Source organism: Rhinatrema bivittatum, chromosome 3 (genome assembly GCF_901001135.1).
Source record: "Rhinatrema bivittatum chromosome 3, aRhiBiv1.1, whole genome shotgun sequence".
NCBI classification, from domain to species: domain Eukaryota; kingdom Metazoa; phylum Chordata; class Amphibia; order Gymnophiona; family Rhinatrematidae; genus Rhinatrema; species Rhinatrema bivittatum.
In genome coordinates this window covers 232,247,547-232,270,525 of record NC_042617.1, presented here as the reverse complement: position 1 = coordinate 232,270,525, position 22,979 = coordinate 232,247,547, and the positions used below count along the sequence as shown (strand labels likewise).

The 22,979-nt window shown below is 48.3% G+C and overlaps 1 protein-coding gene across 1 annotated transcript in view; it reads left to right on the top strand.

Moving 5' to 3' along the window:
- The window catches only part of MERTK (MER proto-oncogene, tyrosine kinase), a 609,785-nt gene that overhangs the window by 206,528 nt on the left and 380,278 nt on the right, over nucleotides 1–22,979 (top strand). The window contains exon 7 of the mRNA XM_029594310.1: nucleotides 18,672–18,855. Coding sequence (XP_029450170.1) covers nucleotides 18,672–18,855 — 184 coding nt within the window. The remainder of the gene's footprint in view (nucleotides 1–18,671; nucleotides 18,856–22,979) is intronic.

The following is a 22,979-nucleotide window of genomic DNA, read 5'->3' as shown; positions in this document are numbered from 1 at the left end:
TTTTGGCAATGTCTTCCTGACAGCATTCTGCATGGCTTTCTAGGCATTTGCCACCTTTTCCCAGGTATCACATTATAGACAGTTATGTACAAGTTATTTAGGTGCAATTAGACACCATCCCATGGAGATTCAACCAAACAGTCTGATTAGGAACAGTGAACTTCTTTATTTTTTTCCAGGGCACAAACTGGTTTATAATTTTGCTGATAACTTTATTATCACAGCCTCTGGCTGAACAATACACATGCTGAAATACTGAAAATTATTTTCCACGTCACACCAGGGCTTTTCTCTTGCATGCTCTTGTTAATTAGCCACGCTACACAGTCATTACCCATCCCTCTTGCCCTTCTGGGACTACAGTATCTTCAAGTCTGCTGTGCTTTGTACTTTGATTTCCCCATCAATAATTGCACCGTCTCTTCCCATACAGCATGATCTGTAGTTCTGGATGGCCATTATTTTTATATTTCCAGACTGTTTTCAGTGATGAGAGCTCATCTTATCACAATTTTACGTTTTTGAAATAGTGCATGTCTTGCCTTGGGGTCTAAGATCCTCTATCTTATGAAAAGGAAATATTTGCATGCAACTAATTATGCAAACAAAAATTTAGGTAAAAGTACTGCTTGAAAGTGCTAAATTTAAGGGTTGGGCAGAAGTTTCTCAGTGCCTTTTTTTTCCACAAGTTTTTTCATTTGAACAGTTTTTCTGTTGAAAGTTTATCCTTCTAGAAGCTGTGGGAAGCTAGAGCCTATTTCAAAATTGTCCAAGGATACTAACTTGCAGGCTTTTTTTCTGCCCTACCTCCGCTGGATCCTTAAATATGACTCTTGGACTCCAAACATTGTAAGTCTAAGATTATGAATATGATGTGACTAGACTTGTTTTTCTTTCCTTTATGACCAGCAAATCCCTGTAGAGTTAATTTTCAGTGTAGTCTTAAATGTCCAAATATTTCTGATACAGAATCCATTTCTTTTGCTCTTCATTGTCCTGCTTGGTTATTGAACCGTTCTGTTAAAAACCAAACCAGTTAAATAAGCCCAGTGGCTTAGTACAGGACCGACTTTAGGGGTGTGCGATCTGTGCAAATGTTCCCACAGCACCCCTACTACTTTAGGGGTGCTGTGGGAACTTTAAAAGGGCACTGCTGCCCAGTAGCTCTCCTGGCCCTGAAAGGTCCTGCCCCTGCTGTTTGCACAGGGCACCACCGATGATAAGCACTGCTATGCAGAGGGACCTGGGTTTAATTCCCAGCTCATGTCTTTGGCTCCTTGGGTTAGCTGATGCTAGGGATGCTGTGATGGCAGTGTTTCATAATTCCTGGAGAGGGGAAGAGAGTCAGTTATTGTGCAATGGCAACACTTAAAAGCTGGATTTAGGGCTCATGACTGCAGGGCTCCAGAAGAATCCCTGATGCATGGCCCTTGACTGAGGACTGTTGCTACCATGACTGGACTAAAGTAAGTTGAGAGGGGATATAAAATAGTGTAAAAATCCCTGGGTAGTTGTAAATGACGGCTTATGGCACCAGATCTCAGCTTGATTCCAGTTGAGCTGGAAGTATAAACAAATAAGGGGAAATTGGTGGCTTCCATGGGAGGAAGAATAGCCTAGTGGTTAGAGCAGTGGATTACAAACCAAGATACCAGGGTTTGAGTCCCGTTGTTACTGACCTTGGGCAAGTCACTTTACCCTCCATTTCCTCAGGTACAAAAAAACTTCGATTGCAAGCCCTCTGAAATGTCTACAGTACCTGAATGTAAACCAATGTGGTATCTCAGATTGAATGTCAGTATATAATAAAAGAAAAAAAACCAACCCCTAAACAAACAAACCAGTTAACAAGGAGTAATGGGTTTCTTTATTATTTAAACAATAAATACATATTACAGTAGCCACATTGGTATTAGGAAAAAACTGTATTCTTTGCAGGTTTTGCCATATGTAGAAGGGTCATGAAAGCTCATGTGTATCTTCATCATCGGATGACTCTTATGCTAGTCCAATGAAAAGTACTGAAACCACAAAGAATCCAAATAACCAATCAGAACAAAACTCAATTCCATATTGATGTGCTGGATGGTAATGTTGCTTCTCTACCTTTCTCTCTAATCACAGGAGTCCAGTTGAAGTGATATCCTTCTGTAACCACTTCTTAATGTATAAGGCCGGTACAGATAGACATATAAACCTATTTGAACTCCTCGAGGCAGAAACCCAGGCTAGCTCTCCAATCTCCCTTCCTTCCCGGGGTGTAGGCTCTTTCGACTGGGGGATAAACGGAGTCCTCTCGGTTCCCAGTGCAGGATGGCTAACTCTTTCCCTGACACCCTTTTGGCATTGTTATGTTTAGTATTACTGTGTGTGCTGTAGTGCCAAATAATGACTAGAGTCACTGTGTTAGTGTCCAAAACAATTCTTTACTGAAGCTAGTTTATGGAAAATAGGACAACTCTTGATCTATAGCAACACAAGGAAATAGCTTGTTACAATGTCCTCCCAAATCTGTGCAGGAATATCTCAGGCCAGCCAAGGGAATTCCTACCATCCAGGGGGTGGAAAAATAGGTTCCCCAGGTGGGCAGAGTGTCCTTTGAATAGGCAGAAGCACCCCTTCTAACTGGTAAAAATACTCTATTTCTGCCTTTGCACAGAAAGAAAAATCTCTATCTCTCCCCAGGATCTGAAGAATCATCAGATGGGTGTCCTTTGAATGGTAGGCTTTGCCTTTACTCACTGTTAGGTGAGTCAAACCTTCTTTGTTTTTATGCAGTCCTTGTTCTTTCCTTTGAAGCCCTGATGGGAGGGATCCCTTGGAGCAGAATTCTCAATGCTCCCGGCAGGAAAGAAGGGCAGTCAGAACTTCCAACCTGGATCTTGAAATTAGGCTTATTCTGGGGTGGCTCACAACAGGTCACAGCCTTCTCCCTTTCTCACTGAGGCAATGGGGGCAGGTCTTACCTAACCTGCCCAGGCGCAGACTCAGGGCTTCCCGTTCCCTGAGCCAGGAGCTGAACAGACTCCAGCAAGGCCCTATACTTAAAAGGTGAAAGTTAAAAAAATGCACTCAACGGGATAACTCCCACCAGACACATTGTATACTAGCTGGGCAGAAACCCTCCCAACCCTGGCCAGGACCACCAACAGGGCTTGCTTGGCTAAAACTTGGTGAGCCTGTAAAACAACAAAATCTAAATTCTTCTCTGCTTCTTGTACTTAGTCATGGTACATGTGGGCACCAACAATATACGAAAATGTGGGAGGGAGATTCTGGAAGCCAAATTTAGGCTCTTAGAATGCTGAAATCCAGAACTTTCAGGGTCGCATTCTCTGAAATGCTCCCTGTTCCACACACAGGTCCCCAGAGACAGGCAGAACTCTGGAGTCTCAATGCGTGGATGAGACAATGGTGCAAGGAAGATGGATTCAGTTTTGTAAGGAACTGGGGAACATTTTGGGGAAGGGGGAGTCTTTTCCGAAAGGATGGGCACCATTTTAACCAGGGTGGATCCAGACTGCTGGCAATAACCTTTAAAAAGGAGATAGAGCAGCTTTTAAACTAAATCAAAGGGGAAAGCTGACAGTTGCTCAGCAGTGCATGATTTGGAGGGAGGTATCTTCAAAGGATACTCATGAAGCATTAGAGTTAGGGCATCCCAACAGAGAGGTTCCAATAATAAGAAAAGTAGTCCTAGTGCCTATAATTTTAACTCACCTGAGCTAAAAGATTCTAATTTATTTCTGTCAACCGAAAAGCAGAATGTTAATATAAACAAAAACAGGTTTGTATGCTATTGCCAGAAGTCTAATAAGTAAAATAGGAGAGTTAGATTGTATAGCAGTGAATGATGACTTAGACTTAATTGGCATCTTAGAGACATGATGGAACGAGGATAACCAATGGGATAGTGCTATACCAGGGTACAAATTATATTGCAATGATAGAGAGGAGCAACTTGGTGGTGGTGTGGTGCTTTATATCTGGGATGGCATAAAGTCCAACAGGATAATTGCAAGAGACTAAATGCATAATCGAATCTTTATGGGTAGAACACCCATGCATGATCACATCTCTCCTGTTCTCAAATCTCTCCACTGGCTCCCCATCTCCTACCAAATACAATACAAGCTTGCAATGATGATACATAACTTAAACTCCCCATTGCTCTCCTAAACAATAAAAATGTACACCCCCTACCGACAACTCAGATGGTCCAACCAGATGCTATTAGTCTCTCCGCCTACAATGCTTACCCTTCTTGAGGAAACCAGAGAATGTGCATTCTTCTCTGTCAGACCGCTACTGTGGAATAGCCTACCAAAGATAATAAGCTGTGTCCAACAAAGATCTTTTTTCAAAAAGGCCCTAAAAACGTTACTCTTCAAGAGATCATTCCCCCAAACCTAGATAAAAACTGACTTCCCTCAACTCGGCCCCCTTCAGCTGATGCTACCTAGCTTTCCACCCTCACCCTGACCTCTTAACCAATCTCATGCCGCTGCTGCCAACCTTTCTTTCCCCCTCCTTAGATATTTATATTGCCCTTCCCTTTTTCCCAATGGCTGTATATGCTTTATACTGTACCGTGCCCCGAACATCTTTGTTCATTTTTGTACCCTGCTCTGAACGTAGGAAGGGCAAGTAATAAATGCTTTTACATACATACATACATACATACATACATACATACATACATACATACATACATACATAAATAAATAAATAGGAATCCCTTGTATATAGGGGAAGAGGATAGTGATAGGATTATCTATCATCCACCTGACCAAAATGATGAGACATACCGTGAAATGCTAAAAGAAATTAGGGAAGCTAACCAAATTGGTAGTGCAGTAAAAATGGAAGATTTCATTTACCCCAATATTGACTGGGTAGGTGAAACATCAGGACATGCTAGAAAGATAAAGTTTCTGGATGAAATAAATGATAGTTTGATGAAGCAATTGGTTCAGGAACCGATGAGAGAGGGAGCAATTTTAGATCTAATTCTCAGTGGAGTACAGTATTTGGTGAAAGAGTAACAGTGGTTGGGTTGCTTGGCAATAGTAATCATAATATGATCACATTTGAACTAATGACTAGAAGGAGGATAGTAAGTAAATCCACGGCTCTAGCACTAAACATTCAAAAGGGAAACTGATAAAAAGAGAAAAATAGTAAAACAAAAACCCCTGAAAGGTGAAGCTACAAAGGTTAAGAGTATGCAACAGGCATGGACATTGTTAAAAAATACCATCGTAGAAGTGCAGTCCAGATCTATTCCACGCATTAAGAAAGATGGAAGGAAAGTCAAACAATTGCTGGCATGGCTAAAAGTGAGGTGAAAGAGGCTATTTTAGCCAAAAGATCTTCATTCAAAAATTGGAAGAAGGATCCATCAGAAGAAAATAGTATAAAACATAAGCATTGGCAAGTTAAATGTAAGACATTGATAAGACAGGCTAAGAAAGAATTTGAAAAGAAGTTGGCCATAGAGGCAAAAACTCATAATAAAAACTTTTTTAAACATAACCGAAGCAGAAAGCCTGTGAGGGAGTCAGTTGGACCGTTAGATGATTGAGGGGTTAAAGGGGCACTTAGTGTTGCGGTCCCGGGCCATGCCCCGGTCCCTCCATCTACCTCGGAGGCGGCTCGGGCCGTTTCAGAGCTTCCTCGGGCCTGCAGGCCCTCCAGCACGTCTCTCCCTCCTCGGGAGAGACGTCGACGACTCGGCACGGCTGGCCCCGCCCCCTGACACGCGCGCGCGGGGAGGAGCACCCCTTAAAGGGGCCAGCGCGGGAAAATCAGCAGGACAGCTGGGGATGACGTCAGACACCTGCAGGTATATGAGTCCTGCTTCTAGGATCCTCCAATGCCTTGCAATAGGTTCCTGGGTGTTGCCTGTGGTTGCTGCGTTCCTGATTATCTTCGTCCTGCTTCTGCCTGCTCCCCTTGCTGTTGATTCTTCTGGCTCCGACCCCTTGGACTGGCTCTGGATCGTGTTCTGGCTCTGACCCCTTGGACTGGCTCTGGATCGTGTTCTGGCTTTGAGCCGTGGACCGGCTGTGAACCTCTCTGGATACCGACCCCTGGACTGGCTGCGGACCACCCTTGGACTTCGACTCCGGGACCGACTTCGGGATTACTTACGACCTGCTGGAGGCGCCAGCCGTCCGGAACACCCTCTCCTTCAGGAGTCGCCTAAGTCCCAGCGGCCGGGTCCCTACGGGCTCCTCCTGGGGGGACTTCGGCTTCCAGGGTGAATCTCCTAAGTCCCAGCGACCAGGCTCTTAAGGGCTTCTCCCGGGAGAGCGCTGGTTTCCAGGGTGAAGATTTTTCAATCTTCAAGCTCCCTCTTCGTCTGTCCGCCCTCGGGGTACCGAGTCCTTGGTCGCATAGGGCTCCACCATAAGTCCTGGGTCTCAGCCTGCTTCGAACCTCCGAACCGCCTCCTGGTTGGGACAACTAAAGTAGACTTCTACAGCACTTCGTCTTCTGTCCTAACCAGCCCAAGGGTCCACCAACATAACAGATTGCAAGGCCATGGACCCGGTGGACCTTGCAGGTTTGAAAGCCATTCCTGGTTTAGGCTGCAACAACAGCAAGCATGTCTTGACAACTTGACAGCGACAGTGCAAGCCTTAGCTGAATGCGTCAGCGGGGCCACGGCTGCCAGTGCTCCCTCCTCTGGAGCGGGGTCCTCTCCTGCAGCTCCCGTTCCCGTCCAGATGCCAGCACCTTCACGGTTCGCAGGGGACGCAGGACGCTGCCGAGGATTCTTGAACCAATGCTATATCCGGTTTGATCTTCTTCCGCTTCAATTTCCCACTGACAGAGTCAAGACCAGTTATATCATTTCCCTTTGGATGGAAAACCTCTGACCTGGGCGTCTAATCTTCTCGAACGCCAGGATTCTCGCTTGAACAACCTGGTCCAGTTTGTATCTGCATTTAGACAGGTCTTCGATGAGGCTGCCCGCAAACCTACTGCCGCCTCCGAGCTACTTCAACTGCGACAAGGTAATCGGCCTCTAGCAGAACATGCCATGGACTTTCAGATTCTTGCTGCGGAGCTGAACTGGGAAGCGACAGCCTGCATGGTATTTTCTTGGAGAGTCTCTCCCCAAGATTACAGGACGAGCTGGCGGTCCGCGATCTCCCTGATGATCTTAATGAACTGATTGAATTAGCCGGAAGGGTGGACCGCCGCATCCAGCGACGCTTCCGAGAGAGGAGGGCAGTTCATAGGCCAATCGCTCCTGGACCAGTGTTGCCGCATCCAGAGAGTTCCTCACCAGGCCCTTCTGGGGCTCAAGAAGTCGAACCCATGCAGGTGGGCCGAGGACCTCTCTCCCAGCAAGAAAAAAGGTGACGGCGCTCACAGGGCCTTTGCTTGTATTGCGGTGGAAAGGGTCATTTCCTTGTCCAGTGTAGCGAGCGTCCGGGAAACGCTCGGACCTAGGAAATACTGGGGAGCTCCCCATGTTTCGTTCCTGTCACCTTGCTTCTTCCGGAAGGGGAATTTGAGACACAGGCTTTAATTGACTCTGGCGCAGGGGAGAATTTCATCCTTCAGGAGCTAGTTCGGCAACTTCGGATTGTGGTACAACCCCAAGATCCTCCACTTCGCATTTCTTCCATCCAGGGAGGACTTCTTCCAGGTACCATCGCTACCCGCACCCAACAGCTCGTCCTCTGTACTGGCGTCCTGCACCGAGAAGAGATCTCCTTTCTTATTTTAGAAAAATCCATGCACCCAATCATCCTAGGAATGCCTTGGCTTCGGAGACATTCGCCTGTCATTTCTTGGGACACTCTCCAAGTAGCCTCCTGGGGCCCTACCTGCTTTCACTCCTGCCTGTCCAAGGTCACTCGGTCTTCAGTGACGCTCCTGGTGACCCCCTTGGCCCTGCCTCCACCTTATCAGGACTTCCAGGACGTCTTTTCCAAGGAGAAGGCCGAGATTCTTCCTGAACATCGCCCATTCGACTGTGCGATAGACCTTCTGCCCGGTACCACACCCCCACGTGGTCGGGTTTATCCTTTGTCACTTCCGGAGACACAAGCCATGTCTGCCTATATCCAGGAGAACCTGGAACGAGGATTTATTCGGCCATCCAACTCTCCGGCAGGAGCGGGTTTTTTCTTTGTGGCCAAGAAAGATGGGTCACTTCGCCCTTGCATAGACTACGGTGGTCTGAATAGCATTACTCGCCGGGATCGGTACCCTCTACCTTTGATACCGGAACTTCTGGACAGATTACAAGGGGCCAAGAAATTCACTAAACTAAACCTCCGGGGAGCTTATAACCTGGTGCGTATCCGCCCCGGAGACGAGTGGAAGACCGCCTTCAACACACGGGACGGGCATTATGAATACCGGGTTATGCCCTTTGGCCTCTGTAACGCTCCGGTGGTTTTTCAAAACCTCATGAATGAGGTTCTCCGGGACATGCTTCATTCGTCGGTTATAGTCTACCTAGACGATGTCCTCGTCTATTCAAAGGATCTGGAAACACACCGTCGAGATGTTCGACGGGTATTACAGAAGCTGCGTGATAATCGGTTATTCGCCAAGCTTGAAAAGTGCACGTTTGAGCAAGATTCTTTACCCTTTTTAGGGTATATTGTTTCCTCCACTGGATTTTTCATGGACCCTGAGAAGGTTTCCGCGATCAAGGATTGGCCACAACCACGGGGAATAAAGGCGCTCTAACGGTTCCTGGGGTTTGCCAATTTTTATCGGCAATTCATCCCTCATTATTCGCAGAAGGTGGCTCCGCTGACGCTCTTACTAAGAAGGGAGCCGACGCTAAGAAATGGCCGCCGATGGCTATACAAGCTTTCCAGGACTTAAAGGAGGCCTTCCTTCAAAACACCTGTCTTCGCCATCCAGATCCTCAAAAACCGTTCATCGTGGAAGTCGATGCTTCCGACGTAGCAGTTGGGGCCGTTTTGTCAACTCTCCGAGAAAGGGAGACTCCTGCCATGCTCGTACTACTCCCGCAAATTTTCCTCAGCTGAAAGAAACTACGGTATTGAGGATAAGGAATTGCTAGCTATCAAACTCGCCTTTGAGGAATGGCGACAATGGCTGGAGGGGGCTCAACAGCCAATAACCGTTTATACTGACCACAAGAACCTGGAATACCTATGTCACGCCCAACGCCTTAATCCTCAACAGGGACGCTGGTCACTCTTCTTCAGCCGCTTCAATTTTATTCTGCGATATCGACCAGCTTCCAAAAATATCCGGGCGGATGCCCTCTCACGCACCGCTGAAACTGAAGAAGATTCCCCATTGACACAGTATATCATAGATCCAGCCAAGGTTCTCTTAGCAGCCACGGAGACGGCTCCTGCAGGGAAGACTGTAGTGCCTGTTCGATCGCAGAGGAGAGTGTTATCTTGGGCTCATGATTCTCTTACTGCTGGGCATCCAGGAGTAGCAAGAACCCTGCACCTCCTATCTGAATTCTACTGGTGGCCACAGATGAAAAAGGACGTGCGTCTTTACGTTCAGTCCTGCCCCATCTGTGCCCAGCAAAAACCTCTGCCTGGACGCCCCTGGGGGCTTCTTCAACCACTGCCCATTCCTACCGAGCCTTGGACCCACGTGTCTACCGACTTCATCGTCGACTTACCAGCTTCTGAAGGCAAGACCGTGATCTGGGTCACGGTTGACCGTTTTTCTAAAATGGCCCACTTCGTGCCTCTTGCTAAGCTACCATCGGCTCCTGAATTAGCCGCCCTGTTTACCCAACATATTTTCCGACTCCATGGTCTCCCGACGCATATAACCTCTGACCGCGGACCGCAGTTTACTGCCAAGTATTGGAAGGCCCTCTGCAAGAAGTTTGGCATGCAGCTTGATCTGACCACGGCGTTTCACCCTCAAGCCAATGGGCAAAGTGAGCGTACCAACTGGACGTTGAAGACATTCCTTCGTTCCTTCGTGGGAGATCTCCAGGACGATTGGGTATCTTTACTACCTTGGGCGGAGTTCTCATATAACCGACACCAGCATTCGGCGACGGCCCAATCTCCCTTTCATTTGGTCTATGGGAGGGTTCCAAGACCTCCTCTACCCCTGCCTCTGGCAGTGCCATCCCCAGCTGTCCAGGCTACGGCACAGCAGTTGCACCAATTATGGTTCGACGCTCAGGACAAGCTTCACCGGGCGGCGACCAAAGCTAAAAGATATGCAGACAAGTCTCGAAGGCCTGCTCCGGTTTTCCTTCCAGGGCAGAAGGTATGGTTAAGTGCCAGAAACATTCGGTTAAGGACACCTTCTATGCGTCTGGCTCCCAAATACATTGGTCCATTCATAGTACTCGAGCGAGTCGGGGCAGTCTCCTACCGATTGCGGTTGCCCTCCACTTTGAAGATCCACAATGTGTTTCACGTGTCCCTCCTTAAGCCTGTGATCCTCTCTAAGTTTCATACGACACCGCCCGAGCCGGCTGCGGCCACAGCTGATCCTGATGTCCTCTACACCGTGAAAGATGTGCTGGATGTCCGCTTCCACCACCGCCGATGGGAATACCTCCTCTCGTGGGAGGGGTATGGTCCTGAGGAGAACTCCTGGGAACCATCTTCCAACATTCTGGACAAGAATCTCCTCCACCAGTTCCATCTTGCCAACCCAAGTAAACCCCGGCCTCCAGGGAGGGGGCGTAGGAGGGGGTGCACTGTTGCGGTCCCGGGCCGTGCCCCGGTCCCTCCACCTACCTCGGGGGCGGCCCGGGCCATTTCAGAGCTTCCTCGGGCCTGCAGGCCCTCCAGCACGTCTCTCCCTCCTCGGGAGAGACGTCGACGACTCGGCACGGCTGGCCCCGCCCCCTGACACGCATGCGCGGGGAGGAGCTCCCCTTAAAGGGGCCAGCGCGGGAAAATCAGCAGGACAGCTGGGGATGACGTCAGACGCCTGCAGGTATATGAGTCCTGCTTCTAGGATCCTCCAATGCCTTGCAATAGGTTCCTGGGTGTTGCCTGTGGTTGCTGCGTTCCTGATTATCTTCGTCCTGCTTCTGCCTGCTCCCCTTGCTGTTGATTCTTCTGGCTCCGACCCCTTGGACTGGCTCTGGATCGTGTTCTGGCTCTGACCCCTTGGTCTGGCTCTGGATCGTGTTCTGGCTTTGAGCCGTGGACCGGCTGTGAACCTCTCTGGATACCGACCCCTGGACTGGCTGCGGACCACTCTTGGACTTCGACTCTTGGACTTCGACTCTTGGACTTCGACTCTTGGACTTCGACTTCGGGTTTACCTACGACCTGCTGGAGGCGCCAGCCGTCCGGAACACCCTCTCCTTCAGGAGTCGCCTAAGTCCCAGCGGCCGGGTCCCTACGGGCTCCTCCTGGGGGGACTTCGGCTTCCAGGGTGAATCTCCTAAGTCCCAGCGACCAGGCTCTTAAGGGCTTCTCCCTGGAGAGCGCTGGTTTCCAGGGTGAAGATTTTTCAATCTTCAAGCTCCCTCTTCGTCCGTCTGCCCACGGGGTACCGAGTCCTTGGTCGCATAGGGCTCCACCATAAGTCCTGGGTCTCAGCCTGCTTCGAACCTCTGAACCGCCTCCTGGTTGGGACAACTAAAGTAGACTTCTATAGCACTTCGTCTTCTGTCCTAACCAGCCCACCAACATAACACTTAGGGAAGATAAGGCCATAGCAGAAAGGCTAAACAAATTCTTTGCTTCAGTGTTTACTGAAGAGGATATTGGGGAGATACTCATTCCGGAGGCGGTTTTCAAGTGTGACGATTCAGATGAACTGATCCAAATCACGGTGACCCTGGATGATGTGGTAGGCTAGAGTGACAAACTGAAGAGTATAAATCACCTGGACTAGATGGTATATACCCCAGGGTTCTGATAGAACTAAAAAAGGAAATTTCAGACCTATTTCCATTAATTTGTAACCTATCATTAAAATCATCTGTTATACCTAAAGACTGGAAGGAGGCCAATCTAACGCCGATATTTAAAAAGGGCTCCAGTGGTGATCCGGGAAACTATAGACTGGTAAGCCTGACTTCAGTGCCAGGAAAAATCGTGGAAACTGTTACAAATAATAATATCACAAAACATTCAGATAGACATGGTTTAATAGGACACAGCCAGCATGGATTTATCCAAGGGTAGTCTTGCCTCAGAAATCTCCTACATTTTTTGAAGGAGAGAATAAACATGTTGTCAAAGGTGAATCGGTAGATGTGGTATATTTGGATTTTTAGAAGGCATTTGACAAAGTCCCTCATGAGAGCCTTCTAAGAAATCAAAAAAGTCATGAGATAGGAGGCAATGTCTTTTTGTGGATTGCATCCTGGTTAAAAGATAGGAAACTGTTGCAGTTTGATACTGCAGGCGAAGTAGTGGACCCTTGGGCCGGCCTACCTCGAGTGATAGGGTAGGCCGGGAGGCGGAGCCAGAGACTAGAGGTGTTCACCCGGGAACCAGGAACCCCCCAGGAGGAGCCCGTAGGGTTCTGGCTCCTTGGGACTTGGGCAATAGTGAGAGTCCAGTGACAGGGGTGAGAGCAAGGAAGTCCAAAGGTACTTGGTAGGCAGGAGACCGGATACTGAGGCAGGCGGAGGATGGTAACAGAATCTCTGTGGCCAGCGGGAACAGGAGCAGGCGTAGCCTGAAACAAAGTCTGTGATGAGCAGGAGCTGGCGCACGCTGTAACCTGGAACGGGTTCCATAGCAAGCAGGAACTGGAGCAAGCTGAAGACTGAAGCAGGAACAGAGACGAGCCGAGATCAGTGGCAGGCAGCAGGCTGGGCAAACAGGAACAGGCCAAGATCAGGGCAGGCGGCAGGCAAAGCGTAGTCAGGAACAAACCAGAGTCAGAGGCAGGCAGCAGGCAAAGCGTAGTCAGGAACAAACCAGGGTCAGAGGCAGGCAGCAGGCAAAGCGTAGTCAAAGCAATCCAAGGTCAGCGACAGGAACTCAGTGAAGACGATGCGCAACTCAGAACTACAAGGCAGTAGTGAACCTCGTTGCAAGGCGATGAGACGGCGTCCGGGCGCCAGTTATATCGCCCTGGGTGCGTGACGTCATCATCGCAGGCGGGGCTCGACTTCCGGGTGCTGGACGCACAAAGTGAGCCATCGGCGTCTTGGGATCCTGGGGTCGCGGAGCGCAGCGTCTCCAGCCGCGAAGGTAGGCACTGGTCAGGCACAAGGGAGAGGAAGCGGTGCAGACCGCAACAGAAACAGAGAGTAAGATTAAATGGTCTGTTTTCACAGTGGAAAAAGGTAAACAGTGGAGTGCCTCAGGAATCTGTACTTGGACTGGTGCTTTTTAATATATTTAAAAATGATTTGGAAAGGGGTATGAGGAGTAAGGTGATCAAATTTTTGGATGACAAAAAATTATGCAGAGTAATTAAATCTCAAGCGGATTGTGATAAATTGCAGGAGGACCTTGTGAGACTGGAAGATTGGGCTTCTAAATGGCAGATGAAATTTAATATAGACAAATGCAAGGTGATGCATATAGGGAAAAATAACCATTGCTGTAGTTACACAATGTTAGGTTCTATATTAGGAGTTACCACCCAGGAAACATATCTAGGGGTCATAGTGGATAAGACAGTAAAATCGTCAGCTCAGTGTGCCGTGACAGTAAAAAAAGCAGAATATTAGGAATTATTAGGAAGGGAATGGGAAATAAAATGGTGGATGTCATAATGCCTTTGTATCACTCCATGGTGAGACTGCACCTTGATTACTGTTCGCAGTTCTGGTCCCACATCTCAAAAAAGATAAAGTTGCACTGGAGAAAGTGCAGAGAGGGCGACCCAAATGATAAAGGGCATGGAACTGCTTCCCTATGAGGAAATGCTAAAGAAGTTAGGGCTGTTCAGTTTGCAGAAGAGATGACTGAGGGGGAAGATGACAGAAGCCTACAAAATTTATTTATTTATTTATTTTTAATTTTTCTATACCGATGTTCCTGTAAGAATACAAATCACACCGGTTTACAATGTAACTACAAAAATTCACTTAGGAGCGTTACATAGAACAGTGAGGCATATAAATATGGAATGAATTATAACTTAACGTCTCGTAAACTGTAACTTAACCTATCATATAACTTAACATATCGTAAATAGCTGAAACAACTGAGACAACATAACTTAACCAGACATTTCAAAACATAAAATGGCGTCTTAGAGGAGTGCGTGGGAGAGATAGCTATGAAATATAGTAGGAGCGAATTGACAGACTGTGTTGAACTGAATGGGGTGTCAGTTCGGAAGAAAGAGAGGAGGAATTAAGAGTTTGAGGTGGCGAGAATTAGGAGTCTGTGAAGGCTAGAGTCTGGAGTATGGGAAGGATAGCATTAAGAGTCAGGGAAGGCTAGGCTGAATAGCCATGTTTTAAGTCTTTTTTTAAAGGAAGATGGACAATGCTCTTGCCTGAGGTCCGGAGGTAATGCATTCCATTGATGAGGTCCTGCTGTCGAAAGGGCCCTCTTTCTTAAGGATGATTTTGCTTGTGGGGCAAACAGGGTGTTTTTATAGGCGCTTCTAATTGGTCTGGATGAGGTATGTGGTGTGAATTGAATAGTGGTGTCGATGGATGTGAGGTTGTGTTTGGCTTTATGGATGATCGTGAGGACTTTGAAGAGGATCCTGTACTTGATGGGTAGCCAGTGGAGGTGCTGAAGAGTGGGGGTGATATGATCTCTTTTTTTGGTGTTGGTGAGGATCCTGGCTGCTGAGTTTTGGACCATTTGAAGAGGTTTTATGGTGTTGGCTGGGAGCCCGAGCAAGAAGGAGTTGCAATTAAAAAAATCATTGAAAGACTTGAACAGGTTAATGTAAATTGGTTATTTACACTCTCAGATAATAGAAGTACTGGGGGCACTCCATGAAGTTAGCAAGCGGCTCATTTAAAACAAATCGAAGAAAATTCTTTTTCACTCAGTGCATATTAAAGCTCTGGAATTCATTGCCAGAATATGTGGTTACAGCAGTTTATTTATTTATTTTATTTATTTAGATTTTTTTTATATTCTGTTTTTTGCACTTTTTTCAGCACTTCAAAGAGGATTACATTTAGGTACTGTAGGTGTTTCCCTATTTCTAGAGGGCTACAATCTAAGTGAGTTATTTTCCAACTCGTGTTATGGCCTTTTCGCATGCGTTAAGGCGTTTTCACATGCAAAAAACGCCTTAATGCATGCAAAAAGCACCATAATGCATGGTGTGATGCTAATTTTTTTTAAAGGGGAGGAGTTGGGGGGCGGGATTTTTGGAAAAATGGGCTGGCTTTGCACGTCGCACAATTTTAACGCCGAAAATAACTACACCTTTTTCATTGGCGTTAAGCTGTGTGATATGCCCATAACGCAAATCGCCATTTTTTCACAAATTGCGTTTTGGGCATTTTTAGGCTGGGGAAGGATTGGAGAAGGAGAGAGAGAGAGCCTAAGGCCTGTCTAGCAGTTAGCTATTTATATCTCTATAGGAGGCCCACCTAGTAACTCGAGGTGAGGTTTAGGTAGTAGTGTAGGGGTTAGGGGCCACTTTGACATGCAGAGTGAGAAGTACAAACAGAACAGTACACTCTTGTGAAGATTTGATGTCCTTCGGAGTGAGGAAACTCACACAAAGATGAGATTTGTACAATGTTCTCTCAACCTAGCTTGATGTTACCCAGGTAGAGAGTCCATCAAGCTAGGTTGAGAGAACATTGTACAAATCTCATCTTTAAGGACGTCAAATCTTCACAAGAGTGTACTGTTCTGTTCATACGTCTCACACTGCATGTCAAAGTGGCCCCTAACCACTTGGCAGTTTCTACCTGTTGATATGGGGTTTCCAGCTCAATCAGAACCTGCCTTTACTGGGATATAGCATAAGCTTTTATTCACAACTACTCAGGGATTTTCTCCTTTTTATTCCTTTTTCCCCTAGTCTAGCCCAGTGATAGTCTGAGGTCAGTGAGACATAGAGCATGGTTCCTGCTGGAATCTGCTGCATACTGAGTTTGGCTCTGAGGTCTTTCCATTGTGTGTTGGTTGGCATAGTCTTTCCCCAGGGGCTCTGACATCATTATAGAGGTGGTTATCTGCCAAGAGAATTTCTAATTCTCCCCTTGGCTTCTCTAAGACCTTGTGGAGCCTGAGAGGTCTTGCAAAGGCTCTCAGACACACTACACTAATTGTTAAATGGTTATGTGTTTTTTGGAAGCAACACTGATTTGCAGAAATAATATTTTTTAATTTAAAACTTATTTTTATTATGATCCTGCCCGCGGACCCCATCCCGTGGACAGACCCTCCATCTACTCACCGCCATTGCCAACTCTAGCCTGACGCCGCAGGACTCTCTTATGGTGGCCTATGCCGCACTGGCTCGCCGCTGCCGCCTCCGTTTGGTCCGACGGCGCCCTGTGCCGCAGGAGGGGCCGCTGCCGTCCTTCATTGTGACAGGAGCCGCCGCTGGGATCCTCTCTTCGCGGCCTGCAAGCCTCCGCTCACTTTCTCTTCATGCGGCAGATGAATGCCACCGCTGCTGTCCATCTTCGCGGCCTTGCCGCTGCCGGGAATCGTCTCTATGTGGCAGGAGTGCCACAGCCACCGCTTCTTCCATCTGCGTGGCCCGAGCGCTGCTATCGGGGTTCCTCTTTGTGGCAGGAAGCCACCTCCAGGTCCGCCTTCCTTCATGGCCTAGTGCCACTGCTGGGACGCTTTTACCTGCTATTGTGTCATCACGGTAGGGACGCTGCTGACCTTGGTTCTGCTCCCAGGCCTCCTAGGTGCCGGCACGCGCCACTTCAGTCTATTTAAAGGGCCAGCAGCGGGAAAAGCCCGTGGCCCCACAGGAAGTCCTCATCAGCTTCACTTCCTGCTTCAGCCCTATAAAAGGGCTCAGTTCCTGTTTCTCAGGGCCTTCGTATCAGAATCCATGGTTGTCCATGTTCTTCCTTGCCGGTCAAGGTCCTCCGAGGTCGTCACTTGTCTAGATGGCTCTTTGTTCCATGTTCTTGGTGTTCCTGGTCTCCTCATCTTGATGTTCCTGGTCTTGTCTTTCATCGGAGCTCCTTCGTCACCTGTTCCATGTCCTGCTGTTCCAGATGTCCTGATGTTCCGTGTTCCTGATGTCCTGGTCCTGATGTCTTTGTCTTCGTTTCTGCATCCAGTTCTCAGGTTCCTTGTGTCCACCTTTTCTGGCATGCCACCTTCGTGGTCCGTGACCAGCCCATGGGGGGCTATGTAGGGCGCCCCGTGGCACATGGCCTTCTTCTTGTCTGCAGCGCAAGCCTCCGGAAGACTCCTGTTTTTAATGCCTTGCTTCTGAGAATCCTGAGTCTTGAATCCTGTCCCGGTCTTCAGAGTCCCTTGTGCCTGCTTCCGTCCATGCCTAAGACTCTGCCAGTACCTGCTCCGCTTCAGAGTGGTCCACAACCAGCCACAGGCAGCTGTGTAGGGCTTGCTCCGGTGCAGGCCTCTACTGAATCTTCGACATGTTCCAGTCTCAAGTTCTATGTCTTCGCCTAGAGTTTGCTTCGTGTTCAGCGTGGTCCGCGACCAGCCATGGGCGGCTGTGTAGGGCCCGCTGCGATGCAGTTCTCACCCAGTACTTTCGTCTGAATCCTGATCCTTGCCTGAGATCTTCTGAGTAATCTGAATCCCTGTCCAAGTCTTCTGAGTAACCTGAAGCCATGTCCGAGTCTTCTGAGCAACCTGAATCTTCATCTGAGTCTTTCAAGTAACCTGAATCCTTGTCTGAGTCTTCCAAGTTCCATGAGTCTTCGTCCGAGTCTTCCAAGTCTGAGTTCCTGTCTTGTCTTGTTCCTGCTCTCAGCCTCCGTCTGGCCTCACGCACTCATCGTTCCCAAGTGGCGGGTCCAGAAGGGCTACCGAGTGGCCGGAGGGCTACTCTTGTGACCAGCATTGCGTTGCTAGGTCACACTGGTGCGTGTAGGTCCAGTGGAGAGCTGACCCCACCTTGTTCCTGCTCCGAAGTTCCTTGCTTTAGTTCCAGTCCTCCTTTGTTCCTGCTCTGCCCGTGCTTGTATGTTCTCACCTCCCATGATGTGCCTTGGGGCTCTTCCCTGAGTTGTGCCATGGGCCAGGGGCTCACGCTGTCCTATGAGCTTGCGACCGTGCCTCCATGCTCAACACCAGCTTGCAACAATTTTCTCCTCCTTCCTGCATTTTTGTGCTATATACCCTGTTTACAGAAATCTTTGATTCACTTGGCTTGTGTTGCTTTGCTATTTTATATTATGCTTTTGTAAGACTTATGTCACCCACTTCATGGTTTTCAATTTATTAGCTTTCCACCTCTAATCACAAGTTTTAGGACTTAGGATATTTGCATCCATTATCTAGTTGAAAGCATTATCAGGAGGTTGAGAACGGAGAGGGCAAGAAGTTTGGAACAGACAGTAAAGGAAATGGGGAGAAGAGAAAGTAAGGAATTTGCCAATATGAAGAAATATTTGCAACCCCATTTGCTTTATTTTGTGTCAGTTTAAATCTCAACATACTTGAATTGCTAGTCTTACAGAAGCCTCCAAATCCAGGTACTGCTTTCAGTTTGGAGAGAGAGGGTGCCCATCCTTTATATGACTAAACGTACTGCTGCACTTACCACCCCAAAGGTTCTGGCATTCATTTCTTCTGACTTTCTTTTCTAAATTTATTTTTCTGCAGGTCAAAGAAGATGCTCCATCGAGTAATAAATCTGTTATGATTTTTAACACTTCCTTGTCACCTCTTGAATACCAGATCCAGCAATTGCAACCTATGATGAGTTATAACATTAGTGTTTCCTGCAGAAATGAAGTAGGTTGGTCTATACAGAGTGTCTGGATTTTGGCCAACACGACTGAAGGAGGTAGGTATTATAAAAATGTATGATGTAAAGGATCACTTGAACTAAATGATTCCAAATTATCCGTATCAGCTGAAAAGCAGGTTGTTAATGCAAACAAAAACATACTTTGAAATTTATTTATTTATTTATTTATTTATTTTAAAACTTTTCTATACCATCGCTAAGTTATATACCATCGCAACGGTTTACAAATAGGCACATAGACTAAGGTAAGTAAATGTAGGATATCGTACATTCTAACAGGTGCCAATAAAGTTCGGTTACAATTTCATAAATAAAATCTTTATTTGAGTAATGTTGGTCAAGTCCAGGTATATTATTGAGTTACTATCGCTTTGAAATATTACTTCTTAAATGTAGGATTGAGTAAATTCATTCTCATCTGCTGTTGTCTTCTTGTTATGACCTCTTGTTGATTTCTTGTTGTTTAATCTATTTTCCCTACTGCTCTAGGTTAACCCCCTGCCCAGTTCGCCTCCCCTGTTGAAATGTACTTCTAAATCTTTTGTTAATATGTGAACCGGTATGATGTCCCCACTAATACCGGTATATAAAAGTTTCTAAATAAATAAATAAAATTACCCTGTACTTTCATTCTCTACCCTCCACACTCTTTAGTGAAGACTTTTTTAAAGAGCCATGTTTTTAGATTTTTCTTAAAAGTTTTGAGATTATTCTGTAATCTGTGTTCGGGGGGCATCGTGTTCCATAGTATGGGCCCAGCCAATGATAAAGCCCTTTCTCTCACTTGGGTTAATTTTGCTGACTTTACTGAAGGGATTGTTAGTAGTGCTTTGTTTGCTGAGCGGAGGTTTCTTTGTGGAACGTGTCTGTATGCCAATGCCAGAAGTCTAAGAAGTAAGATGGGAGAGTTAAGAGTGTATAGCAGTGAAAGATGAGATAGACATCATTGGCATCTCAGAGACCTAGTGGAAGGAGGATAACCAATGGGACAGTGCTGTACCGGGGTACAACTGGCCGAGGGGGGCACTTTATGTCCGGGTTGGCATAGAGTCCAACAGGATAAAGATCATACAAGAGACTAAATGCACAGTAGAATCTTTATGGGTAGAAATCCCATGTGTGTTGGGTAACAGTATACGATAGGGGGTATATTTTCAAACAGGGCGCCCTCGCGTACTTTTGTAGGCGCATCAGGCGCAAACAAAAGTACGCTGGTTTAGTAGATACGCACGTAGCCGCGTGTATCTGCTAAAATCCTGGATCGGCGCGCGCAAGGCTACCGATTTCGTGTAGCCAGCGCGCGCCGAGCCGCTCAGCCTACCTCCGTTCCCTCCGAGGCCGCTCCGAAATCGGAGCGGCCTCGGAGGGAATTCGCTATTGCCCTCCCCTCACCTTCCCCTCCCTTCCTCTACCTAACCCACCCCCCGGCCCTGTCTAAACCCCCCCCTACCTTTGTTGGGGGATTTACGCCTCCCAGAGGGAGAAGTAAATCCCCGCGCGCCAGCGGCCTGCTGGCGCGCCTAGACGCAACCCGGGGGCGGTTCCGGAGGGCGCGGCCACACCCCCGGACCACCCCGGGCCAAAACCACACCCCCGGGCCCGCCCCCGAAACCCCGCCGACACGCCCCGAAAACGCCGCGCCGATCGGCCCCGCCCCGACACGCCCCCGTCACGCCCCCCCTCGACAAACCCCGGGACTTACGCGAGTCCCGGGGCTCTGCGCGCGCCGGCAGGCCTATGTAAAATAGGCGCACCGGCGCGCAAGGCCCTGCTCGCGTAAATCCAGGCGGATTTACGCGAGCAGGGCTGTTAAAATCCACCCCTTGGAGTATACTACCATCCACATGGACAAAATGATGAGACAAATGATGACATGCTTAGAGAAATCAGGGAAGCTAACCGATTTGGCAGTACAGTAGAAATGGGAGATTTAAATTACCCCAATATTGACTGGGTAAATGTAACATCAGGACGTGCTAGAGAGGCAAAGTTCCTGGATGGAATAAATGACTGCTTCATGGAGTAAATGGTGCAGGAACTGACGAGAGAGGGAGCTATTTTAGATCTAATTCTTAGTGGAATACAAGATTTGGTGAGAGAGGTGGTTGGACCTCTTGGCAACAGTGATCATAACATGATTAATTTTGAACTAATGACTGGAAGGGGGACAATATGTAAATCCACAGCTCTAACACTAAACTTTCCAAAGGGAAACTTTTGTGTTTTCTCCAAAGGGAGAAAACACAAAACTACCGATAACCTAACCAAATACACAGGTCGATACAGCAAGGCCGCGTTAGAAAGAGTGCGGCAGTGCTGGGCGCACCCTCGTTCCCTGCACGCACAGTCCTGCTCACATACTGCTCGATACTCTATTCAAATTGCTTGCAAATGCAAGCCGCGTTTGCGAAGCGTTAGGCGAAGGGTTAGGCCCGCGCAACCCATTTTACTGTATAGGCGCTTAATACAGCGCCTATACAGTATCCTGGGTGCGCTGGTACCTGTCATTTCAAATGTCATTTCAACTGACATTTGAAATGACAGGTACCAGGAAGTGGATGGTTCCCCCCCTCCTGGGAGCCGGCGGGCGCGCGTTTATCCAGGCGGTGGGAGCTGGCGGGCGCACGTTTATCCAGGCGGCGGCGGTGGGAGCCGGTGGGCGCGCGTTCATCCGGCGGGCGGGTGATTGTCAGCCCTCTCCCCTCCTCCCGAAGCAAGGCGCGAAAGCAGCCTTGCTCCGGGAGGAGGGGAGACAGGACTGGCAGTGTAAAGCGAAAATAAAAGTAGCAAGAGCGAGGGGAGAGAGGACGGGCAATCCTACACTCAGGATTTCCAGTCCCCCCTTCCCTCCTCCCGAGGCAGGCGCGAAAAGCAGCCTTGCTCCGGGAGGAGGGGAGGGGGGACTGGCAGTGTAAAGTGACAAAGCGACTTACTTTTTTTTGCAGCCCTCCGGAGGAGACGGCCATCAGCAGAAACGGATCGCTGCTCCCGGTGAAGATGGACGCCTGCACCTGGGAAAGCGGCCCCTGTGCGTGCAATTGGCCACTCAAGACGTGACATCACGCCGTTTGGCGTCACGGCATGTGACGTCACGTCTTGAGCGGCCAATTGCACGCACAGGGGCCGCTTTCCCCCGTGCAGGTGTCCATCTTCGCCGGGAGGCAGGGGAGGGGAGCTGCGATCCATTTCTGCTGATGGCCGCTCAAGACATGACGTCCATCTTCCTGAGCAGCTGGAGGTAGGAGAGGGGAGCCGCGGTCGTCTTCGCCGATGTCTGGATGGGGGGCTGCAAAACGTAAGTCGCTTCACACTGCCAGTCCTCTCTCCCCTCCTCCTGGAGCAAGGCTGCTTTTCGCGCCTGCCTCGGGAGGAGGGGAGGGAGGACTGGCAATCCCGAGCGTAGGATTGCCCGTCCTCTCCCCTCTCTCTCTTGCAATTTTTTTTTTCGCTTTTTTTTTTTTTGCTTTGGGAGGAGGGGAGAGGACTGGGGCTGCCCCGGAGACCGACACCCATGGATGCGGCCGGGGCAGGAGAGCGGGGGCTGGGGGAAAGTTTGCCGCCTACCCTTACCCCTGCCTCTAACGCAGGGGTAGGGGTAGGCGGTAAGTTAGCAGGTTAAACGCGCGGCAAAACGGCAGGGTAAAAAAGGGATAGTCGGGGCGCGCGTTACTGGATGGTAGGGAATAGCTAATTCGCTCGTTTACATGCAATATACATGCCGCGTGCGGAAGGGGTTGCCCGGGGATTTTAGGACGCGATAGGAATAGGTTAAAGGGGATAGTGTATCGCAGGAAAGGCTAACGCGGCCGGAAAGTGAGTAGAACGCGAGTTAGGAGCAGGGTAAACTCGGCCACACTTTACAGTATTGAGCTGACAGAAAACAGCTAGCTCTTTACAAACATTTAATACTCAATGCAGAGAAAGAATATTTCAGCAATAAAATAGAAAAGTTTGCGAACAATCCAAGAACACTATTCTCAATAGTTTCAAACCTAACCAGTGACAAGCAAGAATCACCACAAAACCTACCAGAAGCAAAATGTAATGAAATCGCCAAATTTTTCAGTGACAAAATTACTAAATTAAGAGACAAACTTCCAAACGCTGCCAACCAAGAAATCAAAATGCAAAAAAGAGATGTCAACCAATGGACATCATTC